This window comes from Corvus cornix, chromosome 1A (assembly GCF_000738735.6).
Source record: "Corvus cornix cornix isolate S_Up_H32 chromosome 1A, ASM73873v5, whole genome shotgun sequence".
Lineage (NCBI taxonomy): Eukaryota > Metazoa > Chordata > Aves > Passeriformes > Corvidae > Corvus > Corvus cornix.
The window spans coordinates 37,183,781-37,200,039 of NC_047057.1; the positions used below are offsets into that span (position 1 = coordinate 37,183,781).

The 16,259-nt window shown below is 38.3% G+C and overlaps 1 protein-coding gene across 9 annotated transcripts in view; it reads right to left on the bottom strand.

The window, feature by feature from the left end:
• The window catches only part of OSBPL8 (oxysterol binding protein like 8), an 84,966-nt gene that overhangs the window by 9,289 nt on the left and 59,418 nt on the right, over nt 1-16,259 (bottom strand). For all 9 annotated transcript variants that reach the window (XM_039570281.1, XM_039570280.1, XM_019279844.3 and 6 more), the window contains 10 exons: nt 15,527-15,730; nt 11,651-11,735; nt 10,345-10,516; nt 6,417-6,651; nt 4,829-5,013; nt 4,056-4,137; nt 3,268-3,366; nt 2,721-2,817; nt 2,274-2,372; nt 664-761 (listed from right to left, as the gene is read on the bottom strand). In XM_039570281.1, coding sequence (XP_039426215.1) covers nt 664-761; nt 2,274-2,372; nt 2,721-2,817; nt 3,268-3,366; nt 4,056-4,137; nt 4,829-5,013; nt 6,417-6,651; nt 10,345-10,516; nt 11,651-11,735; nt 15,527-15,730 — 1,356 coding nt within the window. The remainder of the gene's footprint in view (nt 1-663; nt 762-2,273; nt 2,373-2,720; nt 2,818-3,267; nt 3,367-4,055; nt 4,138-4,828; nt 5,014-6,416; nt 6,652-10,344; nt 10,517-11,650; nt 11,736-15,526; nt 15,731-16,259) is intronic.

Here is a 16,259-nt window from a genome sequence, read left to right on the forward strand (position 1 = left end):
TCATGTTTATTTGAATAACATATGATTTTTGTTCATATGTTTAATGTTACGGGAAAATGTGAATTTGTGAAATGTGCTGTAAACAGCCCTGATAGCTTTAATATTGTATCTTCTGCCTATTCAATCCCCAAAAGAAGTATAAAACCAGAGTAAGTAGTTTCTTTTTCCCTTCTTCTTAAAAGATTTGCTGAGTATAAGTACTGTCTAAGAAATGTGGAAAGAAAACAGAAAATAATGCAGAAAACAGTGACACAATGATATCCCAAAGGACACAGTCGTTTGCAGCACTAATTTCACAGCTTTGCCAAGGACCATTTGTTACTAGAGATTATCTTTTGTAGAAACAACAACGATTGCCAGGGATTTTCTCTGGCCTTCTCATAGGCTGCACATGTATCCTGTGGACTGACAAGGCAAATTGTCAGTTAACACAGCCTCCCAACTTTTATGTTTCCCCTATAATTTCAACTGAATGCAGTTTCCCTCTCCACGTGCACACTTCTTGAAAACTGTTTTTTCAGCTTTAAATCAGTTTCCGCCTCAAAGATGGCAAATGCAATTTTCAGAAGCCATCTAGAAGTAGTTTAGAAACCTTTGTTTATCTTATGTGAGTGGACATGATGTTCATTCTGCTTCTTGCGCCCACTCACAGCTCTTACTAACCTTGAGTTTGAATTCAATTGTTGCACTGTAGCCAGTTTTCTCACAGGTGATGTTGACTGTTCCTCCAAGCTCTAAGGTCATTGTTCCATAAAGAATTCCTGCAAGAGAAAAAAAAAACAAAACAAAACAAAAAAACAAAAACAAAAAAACAGCTAAAATGAGTATTTTTAACTGAACAAAACCTTTAAGTTACTTGGGTACAATTCCTAGAGTAAACATGCTTATGCCAGAGGAAAAATGGTATTTTCAGATGGCCTTTCCTAATGATAATCACGATCTTTCTGCCAAATAAGAAAACCCAAACAGAAACAAAAAGATCCAAGTGAATTACAGATAAGCAGAAAAACAGTTTATGAAGACGTATCTTTGGCAGCGTAAGCTGCCGGCTCTAGCAAGGGTGATGTTTAGTCTTATTGGAGATTACTGGAGGAGGGAAGCTTCTGAGGTTAAGACAAGAAAATAATCTATGACAAAGACAGCAAAGAAAAACTTCACTCAAAAAGAAGCAGTATGTACAGTCAGGCTACAGGTGAAGACATTCATGGACAACCAATATACAACAACTCTGATCACTCCCTAAAGACTTTTGAAAGTACAAGGGTGACAGTGCTGAGTACACTTGCTTTCCCATGATTACTATCTTTCCCCCTGCAATCCAGTGTTTGAATCACTGAATGTATTTTACATACACTGGATGCATGTGCAAATATGCCTTCCCTGCATATCCTTCTACCTTTCTCCCTATCAGCTTTATTAGTAACACTAATTCTCCTTCTTCCTGTTTGACTTGAATGTATGTGTATATGTTATGTGCTTTAACTGTTCAGTATTATTTTTGCCATCAAAGGTATAAAAAAAATACAACACAATATTAAAAACATTAAAAAACAATGGAAAGAGAAAAATCTAAACTCAGATTACCTATTTCTGCTAATTGATCTTCATATATCTCAAAGGAAGAAAGTATTATATTTGGTGACTTTACAGTCAGGCTTCTGAAAGAGAATTCTAGCTATTTTGAAAGGGCATTCTGGAGTACAGGGGTAGACAATACTGAATAAGCTACAGCTTAAAAATGAGCAATTCTGAAATCTATTTTGTGCTATTACCGACCTTTCAGAAAGCTTTACAAAGCACTGACCCATTTCCCATAGTGAAACTAAAGACAAATGTTCATGATTTACAATCAAATCAAACTATGGTATAGATACTACATTGCCTTTGATGTTTACAAGAGGAAAATATTGGAAAAGCTCAAAGCTTCTCTAAAAAAAGGCAACTCAAACAGTAAATTAATGTAACGTAGTGACAGATTACTATATAAATATATATACACACACACGCTCTTACTATCTCTTACTATATATGAAAAAAAAAAAAATCTTTCTCTGTGTCAAAAATTAAAACATGGCTTAAACAACACATGTATTTTTCTCCTGATAAAATATGTGGAAGCCTACAGCCACCACTGTTGCCAATATTCAGAACACTCTTCTCAGCTGACAAGTTTGAATCCAACACAGTACATTATTTAGAATAATTAACTATTTAGAATAACAAACTTCTTTTCTCATAACTTTGCCATCTAGAGAACGAAAAAAACCCACTACCTTTACAATGGGCATATGGCATTGTCATTACATAATCTTCTCCCCTATTTAGAAACGTTAGCCGTCCTTCTCCATCCAGTATGGCAGATAATGAATTCCCTGAAATTCAAAGACAGACTGTCACATTTCTCATCCTGCAAGACAACAGTCAACGTTCCCTAATAACTAAGGAATACAATTAAGAACATCAATATATTTAGCACTGCAACCTATCCTGTCTAGTGAAGCCACTATAATACACAGTGTCTCTGATTAAAAAGTAAAATACTCCAAAAATAAAAACTAAAATTCTGAAGACCAGTAGCAAAAACTTTGTAAGGAAAGGACAGTACCACAACCAAAACACTGACTCTTCTAACAGCCTTCTTTCACCCAAAAAACACAGCTCACGTGCACCAATTTTACACCCCTCAATAAACATACAACCAAAAAACCCCCATTATTTACCATAGAATTTTGATTTGGCCAGAATGCTACCACTAAGGCAAAAACCATCCTTGCGGTTGCTAACATAGAAGGCAGATATTGGAGGATGATGTGATACCTGTTGGAAAAAAACCACATACTTGAGAAAAACAAAAACAAGAACAAGCAATACAGTAAATATAGTATAAGCCTTAAGCTGATAATGACAATGCAAAATTCAGGCTGCACATATTAGAATGCAGTTAATAGATGTGAAATTTGACTAAAATCTTCAGAGATAAAGATCAAGCAATCACCTACTGAATTTCAAGAATTAAGAAAATCAGCACGTGACTTGTCCCAGAGGAAGAGGGAACAGAAATATTGGAAACACCTTCCTCCCTCTCTCTCTTTAGGAAGACACACTTAAAAGAGACATCTGTAAGAAAACTATGCTCACCAGGAGAGGTTTTAGGATACAATTCGTACATTTCAGTCCATTTTCTGAAACTACCATAGTATTTAACTAGCACAAATATACAATACATTGATTTTTCTTAAAAGTATTTGTTCTAGTTATCGCAGCTACCTGTTCTGCAATATAAAAAGTCTTGCTGTTTGTCCTTGGATGAATCCACATGCAGCGGAAAGTCTCTCCAAGTATAGGATTGTACGGCTTTTTTAGTCCCTAAACAGAAGTTGAATAGAGAGTAACCATACCATGCATGTACACAAGTCACAAAACATTTTATCAGTCTATCACTGAAGATAAGACACACAGGAAAAAAAATTATCCTAATATATATGCTAAAGTACATGGTACTTGATTTCATCATTTGAATACTACGCTCAATTACTCTGCTCTTCATTCTAGGAAAATTATCATACATTCAGTATATCCACTAAACTATTCTACTTGTAAGGACACAGAATACAAGGGAGGTCTTTTTGCAGAATTATTACAGAACTTTTGTCTGAAGTTAGGTAGTAAGTACTTTCTGTCGATACTATTTCCCAACAACATGACTAGGAAGAGTATTTAGCACAAAGCTAAATGAAGTGGTGGAAACGTTAGTCCTCCAATTTCAGACTGTTATCACTGAAGAATGGTAAATACAAAACTGGCTCAACTTTATAAAAAGATACTTAGTTCAATTTCTACTCCAAGGGACAAATGCAACAGAATATAGTCTATTTTAAGCATGGCTAGGGACCAAAAATTTCCATGATGTGTTTGTATAAGCAATGAAGACTTTACCTTGCTTTTTAAAAAAATGCATAACAATATAATTTAAAAAGAAAAACTTACTCCACCATGTCCCTAAGCCCTCAAACTAGACACAATGACTAAAGACAAAATAATATGTGAAAGTATACCTTTGGCTTTTTGTAGAATCCTGACAAATACCACTTCACTACTTTTTTCATGCGGTTGTAAGCATTCTCTTCAAGAGCAGCTCTGTGAAACAGAGAACACAGATCAAGTATCAGTATTGCATCATTTATAACATGCTATCAATTATTGTGACATATCTTGAATCTATGAGCTGACTAAAACAAGTTAGTGATTTGCAGTACTGTAAAACTTTCAGCCCAATCTCACAAAATTTAAAGTTTTCAAATAATTGTCTGAAAATTGAAGTAAAACAAAAATGCCAGAAATGGTATTTCCATATTTGAGGCTGTTCTTTGTAACATTAAATTCTGTCCCATCCCCACTCAGGTTCTTCCATTTACAGGTTACTAGTTTAGTATCTTTTTACTACCAGCCTACTTACATGCAGAGCTCTGAGCTGAATAATATTTACAGTCTTTATTTGCTACATTTGAGCAGACAACTATAAATCTGGACAGAACTTAACACTGTATTAAAAAATATTAACTAGTATTGGTTTCTCATTTTAAATATGTGTCTTCGAGAGAAAAAAATTAAACTCATTTTCAGAAGTCTTTCAACCAGTCTTCAGAAGCTAAAGCAGAAATGCCTGCAACACAATTGCTATTAAATTACTAAGAGGGGCCAGACTTCAAGATGTACCACATGAGCTCTCAAGGCAGTTAGCTTTCAGAAAATGACAGTATCTGACACTGTTACCCTACTTTAATTTTAAAAATTGTAAGAATGAAAACCCGAGATAGGATTGACTTACTCAGACAGAAAGTCTGCATGGTAGTAGTAATCAGACAGCTTGTCCAGGAAAGAGCGAGGTTCCAAAATAAATGTAGGCAGTACAACCTTGGACAAGTCCATTCCTGGCCGGACTTGCTTCAACAGTGTCCAGATCAAACTTTTGTTTTCTTCAGACACTTCTTCTGTCTGAGCAGCCTCCCCTGCCTAGGATGAACCAAAAAATTGCTTACAGAAAGGAGAAAGGAAACAATCCTCCAGAAGACGGGTCAAATATTCTAAGGTTGCAGTGAGAATGGGAAATGGATACTTAAAATAAAGCACTCCGAGATGCTGAAGCAACTATGAAGTTAGATCAAGTTTCTATAAATACACTTATGATACATCTTTAATGAAGTATGATAGTTATACTATTCAGCATTAAAAACTGCATTTGTTTTCATCATTCCTAAGCTGGAAAAATTTGAGGTAGAATGCTGTTCAGAAATCCTCCCTTGGTCCTTTCCTAGGCACCAAGTGCATTACTCTCTTCTCAAATGCAGGGCTTGTACTCCAAAGGGCTGTTCATTCTCCCAGCTTTTCCCAGCCATGAAAGCTGACATATTTATGCTTTTCACTGCCTTGGATCAGTCAGCAGCATCAGTGGTTTTCCTTAAAAAATGAACATGACTTAAGGGTAACTGAGCAAAACCAGCAGCCACACTCCAATATGCTCCTTTCTGCCCAGGAAGAGGGAAGATATTATCCCATATAGATTCTGAAATCAAGAGCAATGGTTGTAGGAAAAGCAAGGAAAGGTATCTCTTTTTTCAGAACAGTTCTAAAATGCATACTCAAAAATTTGTCACTTAAAACTCCTCAGCTTCTCCTAAAATACTGCTTTGTCTAGAAATGGTACTAGAAAGTACTAAAGCATAAGATACTCAAGTTCCATGAGTATTAAAAAAAACCAAATCACATAGTCATTTCTCTTAAGGAGAAAGAGGAGATTAGTGACAAGGTTTATTTCGATTCCTGTTACCAAGTTTTTTGATTTACAAATCCCTGTCATATTTGCCTGTATAGGCAAATACATAAAACAACCTGCAGAAGTGGAATAACAACTCTGGGGTATCGTTAGAATGCAAGGTGACATCAGAAACACGGCAAGCCTTCCACTAAATTCTGCAGACTCTACAACTGCTTAACTTCTCTCTTGCAGGAAAAAAAAAAAAAAAAGAAGTGTCAGGTTGCATTCAAACCTTCAACTTGAAGATTTTTACTTGAAAAAAAACAGGACTAAGTTAATAAAACCCGAACAGAAGTAACAACAAAAGAACAAAAAAGAACAACAAAAGTAGTCATGATGAACTTCTGCTGCAGGTGGCCCTTTCTGTACCTTCTGTCTGAGCAATACACCAGGTAATTTCATTATCTGTTAAAATCTCATACATTAGCACAAGAGTGCCAAAGCAGAGCAAAATATGGGCGAACAGAACCTTTTCTATACTTTATTGCTGAAAATACGAAAGCCAATCCTGTAAGTCAGCTTTCAAGTGTAGTCTGACCCTTAAAATATCAGCTTACTATTTGGAGAAGCTGCTTGCTCAGTACATCAACAGCACTTTTACCTCCCCAAGTTCTTCATGACTCTGTTCTAAATAAGTAGTTTCCTTGATATCAATTGGTTCTGGATCGACATAAGAATCATCCTGTCGCTCCGATGTGTCACTATCGCTTTCTTCACTTTTCCCCAATCCATCGTTATCAGATTCCTCGTGGTCATGGTCATTTTCCTTATCGGACTTGTCAGAGTACGTATCTTGATCTTTAAAGTGATGCCTTTCAATTTCACTGTCATTTAACCTATAAAAAACAAAGGCTAAATGAATCTTTAACTTTACACAATCATTTTGTTGTTTCCAAACCAGGATCTTAATAAAAATACACACCAAAATTGCCAGTATCAAGCCTGAGGTGGCAGAAATGTCAAACTAACCTTGCTGGAAACATATAGGATGCATACTCTTCTCACTGAACTGTCAAGTGACTGATGAGCCTGGGACACCAACCACCTCTCTAGGAAACCTGTTCCAGTATCTTGACCATACTCTCGGTAAAAAAATGCTCCCTAATGTCCAGTCTAAACCTCTTCTGATGATACTTTAAATCATTCCCATGCTTCCATACCAGGGAGAAGAGTTCAGCACCTCCCTTTCCAGTTGCCCTCCTCAGAAAGCTGTAAGAGAGCTGTAAGTTTGCCTCAGCCTCCTTTTCTCAAAACTAGACAAACTGAAAGTTCTCAGTCCCTCCTCACAGGACATGCCTTCCAGCCCTGTAACATGATTTGTTGCTCATCCTCAGAACGTAGTAAAGAACCTTCATAAACTTTTTAAATTTTGGGGCTCAGAACTGCACACATCCCTCAAGGTGAGGCCACACGAATGTTGAATACAGTGGCATAATCACCTCTCTTGACCAGCTAGTTAATGTCTGTTTGATGCACCCCAGGATGGAGTTTGCCCTCTTGGCTGCCAGGGCTCACTGCTGATCCATGTTGATCCTGCTGTCAGACAGCAGCCCCTGGCCCCTTTCCACTGCCCCTTGTCCAGCCCTGTGCCTGCCTCCACCCAACAGTCACCTAAGGCCACTGTGAGGGCAAGGCTGCTCCCCCCAGCCACTCCTCTCCCAATTTATTCTTGTGCCTGGCATTACCCTGCCCTAGGTCCAGAATCAGGCATTTGGACTTCTTTAATTCCATGCCATTGATGATTGCCCAACTCTCCAATTTATGCAGATCCCTCTGCAAGGCCTCTTATCCCTGGAGAGTCAGCAGCACCTCCCTGTTTGGTATTGACAGCAAACTTGCTAAGAGTGCATTCAACTCTTACATCCAGATCACTGATAAAAACACTGAACAGAACAGGCCCGTGATTGAGCCCCGAGGGATACTGCTGGTGTCACCAGCCAGATGTGGCTCCATTCACCACATCCCTTTGAGTCCTGCCATTCATCCAGTTCTTCAACCAGCACACTGTGACCAGCTCATCTCACAGCTGAATAATTTGTCCAGAATGACCCTGTGAGAGACAATATCAAAAGCCTTACTAAAATCCAGAAAAACTACAGCCAGCACCTTATCTTCATCCAGTAGGCAACTGACCTTATCATAGAAGGATATCATATTAGCTAAACATGACTCCCCATGGACTGTGCCTGGCGATTCACTGTTCTTTAAATGTCTTTCAATAGAACACAGGACGATCTTCTCCATAGTTTTTCCACGCACTGAGGTTAGACTCACAGGTCTATAGGTTCCTGGGTCTTCCCTCAGGCCTTTCTTGTAAATCTGAATACTGTTGGCTAGTTTCCAGTCAGTGGGGACCTCCTCAGACTCCACAGACCCTAGGGTAGACAACTGAGAGGTACCCTGCCATAACATCCACTAGCTCCTCCACTGCTGTGTGATGAATCCCATTGGATAACACAGACTTACAAACATTCAGCTGATACAACTGTCACAATTTCAGTGTCCACAAATGGAAAGTCACTGATCCTGCACTCATGGGCCTCCAACTGAAGGGCATCAAGCAGCCCAAGGTCTACTAATAGTATTAATGACTAAGGGGGAAAAAAAAAAAAAAAAAGCATTGAACATGCCTGATTTTTCTTCATCCCTGTTTTTCAGGTGACCATCTTCAACAAGTATTGGTCCAAGGTTTTCCTTGGACCTTTTCTTGCTATTAACCTACTTAAAAAAGCTCTCTCTCAGCTGAAGCTAAAATTGCTTTCACCTTTCTTCTCCCTTTTCTGTCAACCCAATTAAAGCTAGACCTGCCAGTTTTGTTCCTTAGACAGTTAAGCACACTGAATACTCTCAGAATATGCCATATCAAAAGATCTACTTAATTAACACATTAGTCTTAATTAGACTTAACAGCTGTAGCTAATTGCTGTGATTGTAATCTGGGACAGCAGTTGATATAAAACAGCTATTCCAGAGTACAGATCTCCAGCTGAATTGTACACAGCAGTCATATTGTTTCTATGAGATAAAAGAAGGAGCAAAACTGCAGCTGAACCAAACTTGGTCATCTGGATAGGGCCTTGAGTTGTTGCAGGGGGCAAGAATTTGCCTTTTTTGTGCTTTTCTCAGACCATCTATGCATTGCATAAAAAGAATTGCATTTCTCCCAGTCCAGGTCTCTCCCTGGGACAGCACACTCTTAACAGCAGTACAAAATTCCTGCCCAGCCAGAAAAGACAAATGGACAGCTAAATCTTCACCTGAAAGTATATTGAACTGGTGGAAGATTACTGAGGTGGATGCCTGAGAGGAGGCTGTGAGACCATGGGAGGCCTGTGGTGAAGCAGGCTCCTGGCAGGGGCCTGCAGACTTTTGGGAGAGGAGCCCACGCTGAAGCAGTGTCCTTATAGGACTTGTGACCCTGTGGGAGACCCACACTGCAGCAGGCTGTGCCTCAAGAGCCGCCCCCTGTGCAAGAGTGCCCCATGTGGCAGCAGTTCGTGGAGAACTGTTGCCCGTGCAATGGACTCATGTTGGGGTTCAGGGAGCTATCTCCTGCGGGAGCGACCCCTATGGTGGATTCCTCTCCCTGAGTAGCAGCTGGAAACCCCCATTCCCTGTCTCCCTGTGCCTCTGAGGAAGGAGGCAGAGCTGGGAAGGAAGGAGGGGTGGGGCAGAGGTGTTTTTTAAGGTCATATTTCACTTCTCATTATTCTGTTCTGATTTTGTTAGTAATAAATCCAATCAATATCTCTAACTCAAGCCTGTTTTGCCCATTATGGTATTTAGTGAGTGACCTCTCCTGGTCCTTATCTCAACTCATGAACCCTTTGTTAAATTTTCTCTCCCTATCCAGCTGCACAGGGTAGTGAGAGAGAGGCTTTAGTGGGTGCCTGGCATCAGCCACAATCAACCCACTGCAACCATTCATTCACTACACTCAATAATTTATTTCCACAAAAGCTTATGCTCACAAAAACCTGGCTGAAAGTATTTATTGAAATAAGCAGGGAGCAACTCAAGGGCACTCACACATTAGACACCAGGTGATATCAGACAATTTTAACTTTTATGCATTTGATCATAAGGTGACTGAATTATTATTCATCCATCTGATGATTCATGCTGAAACCATTTAAATAAAGGATTATTCATTTCTTTAACTAAAGTACAGCAATGTAAATTTACATCTACTGACTTTTGTCATGTGTACGAAGCTTCTGATTTTCCGCTGAAGCTAACAAGAGACATCAACTTAAAATTTTAATTTTTTCTATTTTGAACAGTTTAACTGAGTACTTAAACTTACTGATGTGATACTCCAACTTCCTTGGGACAAACTTTCCTCTGGATCCACTTCCGTTAATGAAAGACTTTTTCATTTTATGTGCAGAGTATAAAACACAGTGCAAATAAGGCATATAAAGAGAACTTGGGAGCAAAATAAACTGCAGCCTTAGCCTCCCTGTGGCGAAATTATCACTACAAGGTTCTGCCAAAAAGCTATCAGGTTTAGCAATTAATTCACTTACGGTAAGTTTTCTCCACTGTGCAGGTTGTTAGCACGAAGCAGGCCATAGAAAGAGACATGAGTACTGTCTGCTGAGGAGTTCAAATCGTGTTCTTTACCTTCCCTAATCATTGTACGTTTAAGCAGACTTGAACATTTCAGTGCCAGCTCCAAAGCATCCATCCAACACCTGCCTAAAGACAAATTTAGTATTAGACTAAAAATACAGGATTTAACAGAATTATACCACTTCTGTTTCCTAACTGGGAAAATTAGTCCTTTGGGCCTGCTCACATTGCCTTTGAAGACACACTTCAGAGTGGTTCCATGTTACATGCACTGGATTTTACAATCTGGTGGGGATGTAAAAACAACGCACAAATACCCAGCTTTGGTACAAGGGATGCGTCAGGGCAGGACAAGCAAGGTAAATCATGGTTTTGTTAGAGCATATTCCAGCATTTCTTCCTTAATGCAACTCTGGTTCCACCCAGGCCCTGACTGTGGAATGCCTCCAAAGTTGCCTGCAGCCCTGCTCTAATTCTGAAGACTAAGTAACTGCATCATTTGGCAAAATTTGCCCAAGCAATATGATAACAGTGTGGAAAAAGAGCTATAATGATAGCATATAAATAACATTTCAAAAGCTAAAAAGCAGATATTCTAATTTTCTTTGGCAAAAAGTAACTAAACAAATTTGTATATTCTTTCCACTTCTTCTTTTCCATCTATCTAATCCATTTCTCAATATAAAAGGCAAAGAGTCCTATTTTTAAAGTCTGCAGGGGTATGCTTAATTTATCAGTAGATGAAAAGCACCTGCTAGAAAGGCTACACAACAGTCTTAAATTTTTTTTCACATTTTAACTTTAGAAGGTAGTTGCACTGATCACCACCTTCCCAGTGAAGGGTGTTACAAAACTACATTTTGAAGGAATCTTTACTACTAGAACTCCGTGCAACTGCTGCACTTAACACAGAAATGCTTTAATAAGAATACACCCGTATTAGTACTTTACAATGGCACTAGCTTGATATTTAGACACATATTAATACAGCTAAATCACAGATAACCCTTTCCCCCTCCTCTACCTAGTCAACAAAAGGCAACTACAAGGAGTTCAGTAACATTTTCTTCAGGTCAATATTATCCTTTAGTAACCATGTAAAAGTACCAACATAATTGAATGCTCTAAATTAAAGGAGAACCTTAATAACAACTAAACTGCAATCAAAGTGCTGTAACAGACATGATAAGACAATTGAAACCATCTCTTTCTCATAACTAACTGTTGTCACTGCTGAAAATCAATGAAATATCTATTTACCATCTGATTCTGAAGCGGCTCGGATGATCAAGTAACTGCTGGGCAATGGCAGAGTTATAGCACCAACTGCTTCACCTTTAGGACCCTTGAAATACACAAAACAAGAAACAGCATCAGATATTTTAATTCATTTTTACAGTTTATCATTCAATGTAGTAAGAAGCTGACACACTGCAGGGCTATTTACTGTCACTCAGCAACATCTAATGAAGACATGAATGGAAAGATGGACAGCCCTCTTTCACTGGATTTCTTCTTCAAAGACTTCATTCTAAGTATCGGACCCAATTCAAGCCTACTTTTAAAAAGAATGGTCTTTGGGATTAAAAAAAAAGTTTAGTTTAGTTGGTGGTTTTGTTTTGTTTTTGGTTTAAATGGGGTTTTTTTGCCGGTTTTTGTTTGGTTGGTTTTTTTTGGTTTTTTTTTTTTTTGGTTGCTTTGGTTTTTGGTGTGTAGATCAGACTTGGCCAAACTTTTATTTTCACTATGAAGTCTTTTGCGCTTCACATTAAAAAAAAAAAATCCAAAAGACCTTTCCATTTCTGTCAACCTTCATTTTGGAATAAAATCTTAAATAACCATTTTGAATTCCCTTCCAAAAAAGTTTACCTGTGGTAACTTAAAGACAATTGATAGGCAAAGAGGGCTGTATTAAACATACGTGAAGCTATCGCTGAAAGCTGGGTTAAGCCTGCCTAACTGATGTGTTAACATACTTTGATCTTTACTGATTTCCCCCAGAGAAGCCTAATGGAAAGCCAGTATAAGGCTTAGAAGAGGGAATTGGAAAGCCAGCAGAAGTTTTGAGCAAAAGCAGGTAAAGGCAGATAATTTTAGAAGCAAGCAAATGAAACAGCCAGAACGTTTCTGAGGGTGAGAAGCAGGTAAAGGAGTAGTCTTGGTGGCACTTAAATACCAATACAGACAAGCTAGAGCTGGTGTAAATGATGTTCAGAAACTCCCAAGGAGTCAGTATAGAGTAACGGCAACTGCGTGTTAGAAACAAGATTCCAAACCTCCGCCTCCCCCTGAGAGAGAGGAAAGCTGTGCCTACAAAAAGCCTTTGGTGAAGCAGCAACACTGGGATTAGGAGTTAGGGGTACCAAGAACCAAGATGGACAACCCCAGAGCACGATCACTCCTCACCCCAAGGGCGGGAAGGCAGGGAAGAAGCCCAGTCTCAGCAGAGGAGGGGAGAGCACCATGGCACCACACCAGGCAGGGGTGGGAGAGGTGCTGGGGCGCTGCCGGAGGGGACCACAGCACCATGGGCGCACCAGCACTGTGCAAAGGCCTCAACCATCGGAAGTCCTTGAAAACACTTGGGTCACAGGACACAGACTAACAGCAGACTTCTGCTCATGAGGTCTGCCCTCTGGGTTTATACTGTGGCCACTTCAGGGTATGCTACTTATTCTGTACCAAACAACTACAATTTAGAGGTGCAGGATGGTTTTGGTGTCTGGTTTTGCTTTTTTTTCTGCAAGAAAGTTACACTTCCTGTTTTAACAAAATATTGACTAAAACCAAGTGAGTCATTTTTAGCAAAGATTTAAGTAAGTTGACTTATTTTATATAACTGCTCATGGATCTTGATTTCCTCTAATTGGTTACTGTTACAGCAGCACTGGATACTTTTCTTTGGTATCACTCATTATGGTTTCAAAACCAACTTCCAGTAGTTAGTGATCTGTACAAGAGGCAAATTAGTTTCTGTTTGCTGGGTGACTTTATTTGGATTGTCTCTATTCCTGATGGAATGATGCTACAACTACTCCAACCCAATGGTCAAGTCAAAAATTCCATTAGATTAAAAAAAATTTGAAGTTTACTTCTTACAGAATATTCATGCCAATAAAACTCAAATGTCATGAACATTCTTTCAAAGACAACAATGGAAACTGATAAGCAGTCACCCCTGAGTAAATTGACTCAGAAAAAGTTATTTGCATTAACTTTTCCAGTTATTAATTTCAGAAAACTGAAATGGCATCAGGACCAGGCACACAAGGAAGACAAAACAAGGTACAGTGCATCAGCTACCTCAGAGTGCAGGAGGAACATCAAAGACCACAGCAACAGGCTTAAGGGAGCATGTGAAGTGACTGGCCACAAACTACTGAAGAAGAGAATTTGCAGTCTGCCAGAAGGACACACCATGGCAAGTGTGTTCAAGCGAGAAAATCTCCGGCAGTACTTATACCTCTACACATGTTTTTTGCAATGCTATCTTTCTGCACGGACTGCAAACAAGGCTCATTTTGCCTTGGACTTGAGGCTCTTTCTACTAAATCCACTCTAGATCGGTCAATTGCTATTACACTTACACAAGTTTGCCTCACGACAATAAATCTGTAACTAGGATATTATGATTGACTAGGTAAACAAGGCAGAACAGGGCTTCAAACTTAAAGGCCTTTCATTTAAAGGAATCCAGTAATTCTCAACTGCAAATAGCCATACCAAAATGAACAAACGTCACTCCAGCTCTCAGCACATTTAGAATGGACAATATCAACTCGTTCAGGTTTAAAATTTGACCTACCTTAAAAAAGTAAAAATCTGGTAGGGCATGTCCTCTAAATTCTAAATATCTAGTTAAAAAAACAAACAAATCCATTTCTCATTGCCAAGCAATAAAGAAATATAAGACTGATTTGTGATCTTCTGCAGACAGGCCATCGCTTTGCAATGCATGTATACATATCATAAATAAAGCACATTAACACCAAACACTATAGATTTGGAAAAGGATATGAAGTTTGTGTTCTGCAAATGTGAGATCACCACTAATTACTGAAAAGTCTGCCTAAGCAATAATAAATTATTCAAAAGAAACTACAAGTGATTTGATCTAAGTTTGGTAAATTTAGATTAACACTGATAAATGATCACAATTCAGGATGACTCCAAGCATCAGGAATTATACTGCCTGACTTCCCTAGGAAAAGGATGACAAATTTAATACAGCATATTCTACAGATGTGTCAGTACATCTATATCAATTTAAGATTTAGAAGATAAGATAGCTACTGATTGTGAGATTGTAAGATGAATATTGCAGAGGGTATAATTAATTATAACAAGGGCCCTAATATTGTACAGTAATTTCATCTAAAGCAAGAAGTTATTTCAGAAGGAAAATATGTTCACTTGTGCTGTGCTTCCACATCCCCTCTCCACATGCAAACACAAAACAAGAACTACAATAGTTTATCAGGTTATAAACAATGAGTAAGAGCAAGCATTAAAGATCCTTACAAGATATTGAAATAAACTTTTGCCCTGTAGAACACACTGTGCTTCTCAACACAGGTAAGAGCTGCTCACAATATTATGCCATGTATGACAAGGCAAACAGACATCAGAACTAAATGAATATATTTATCCTCCTAACATGATAACAAGCTGCAATATAAGCTAGTATTGCACAAGCAAGCAATCTGCATTTTGACTCTTAAAGCAAATTGAACTAAAGTGACATTTTATTACATGAATATAGAATTGGACACCAAGAAATGTTTCTAACAAAACTCTCTCATTTTGGCAAATCTCCCCTTAATTTCTCATATTTGACTGGTGTAAAATACAATCTTAAACTCTCATTCCTTTCATTTATGTGATGTGTGATGGCATTAACCTTTTTAACAGCAACCCTTTGCACACAACACTTCTGAAGCTCTTTAAGTACACAGAGCAGCATAAATCAAATACCTTTTCTGATAAACAAGACTAGATGTTGAGGGCTTATATTCAGAATAAACAAACCATTGAAGCTCAAACAGAGAACATTGTTCAGCTTTTCATTAAGGTTGTCTTTATTCATAGCTGATTAATGCTAGTCATCCCTTAAGAACCATGCATGCTACCACTAACCTTTGTAGCCCATATAGTCTGCTCCAAAGGATGAAAAAGTTTGAAACAAAAGCCATCTTTTTTAGAAGGCCTCTCGATGAGTTCACAAACGTTCAGCAGCACTGTTCCTACCCACTGGTCATTTTTGGGAGTTTTGTAAAGAAGCAACACTCCTGGTTTCAGTACACACCACAGTTTGGTCCAGCTTTTCAAGGTACCACGAATCTAGAAGATAAATAATTACACTTGTATCTCAGTGAAGTCAATACCAAAACCATCCTCCTTAACAAAACCAAAATTGAAATTTATTAGCTTTTATTTAAAAGCTTTAAAAAGTTTACCCAGATTTATTAAAGAATATAAAGGTCTGCTTGCTCTTCTGTCTTGATGAGTACTCAATTCTACAAATGGGTATGCACACATCCAGATATGGGAAGTATGACAACTCATCTGAAAACTTAATGGATTTTCCTATTTGAAATATATTTTATCACTAGCACAAGGACATGATAATCTTTGGAAATAAAGCTCCTCTGAACACAGGTCAGACATCTGATAATAAAAACAAGATATTAACAAAATAACTCATATATTCGAAGTTCTTAGATAAAACCTTTTACAACAGCTGTTAGCTTCAACCTGTTTGTGAATTAAAAGAATTCCCGGAATTTCCACATCTCATCAGACTGCTTGCATCAATTCTCTCAACTCTGAATTTTAATTGCTTCTGTGTCTGTAGAACTGAATGACAACT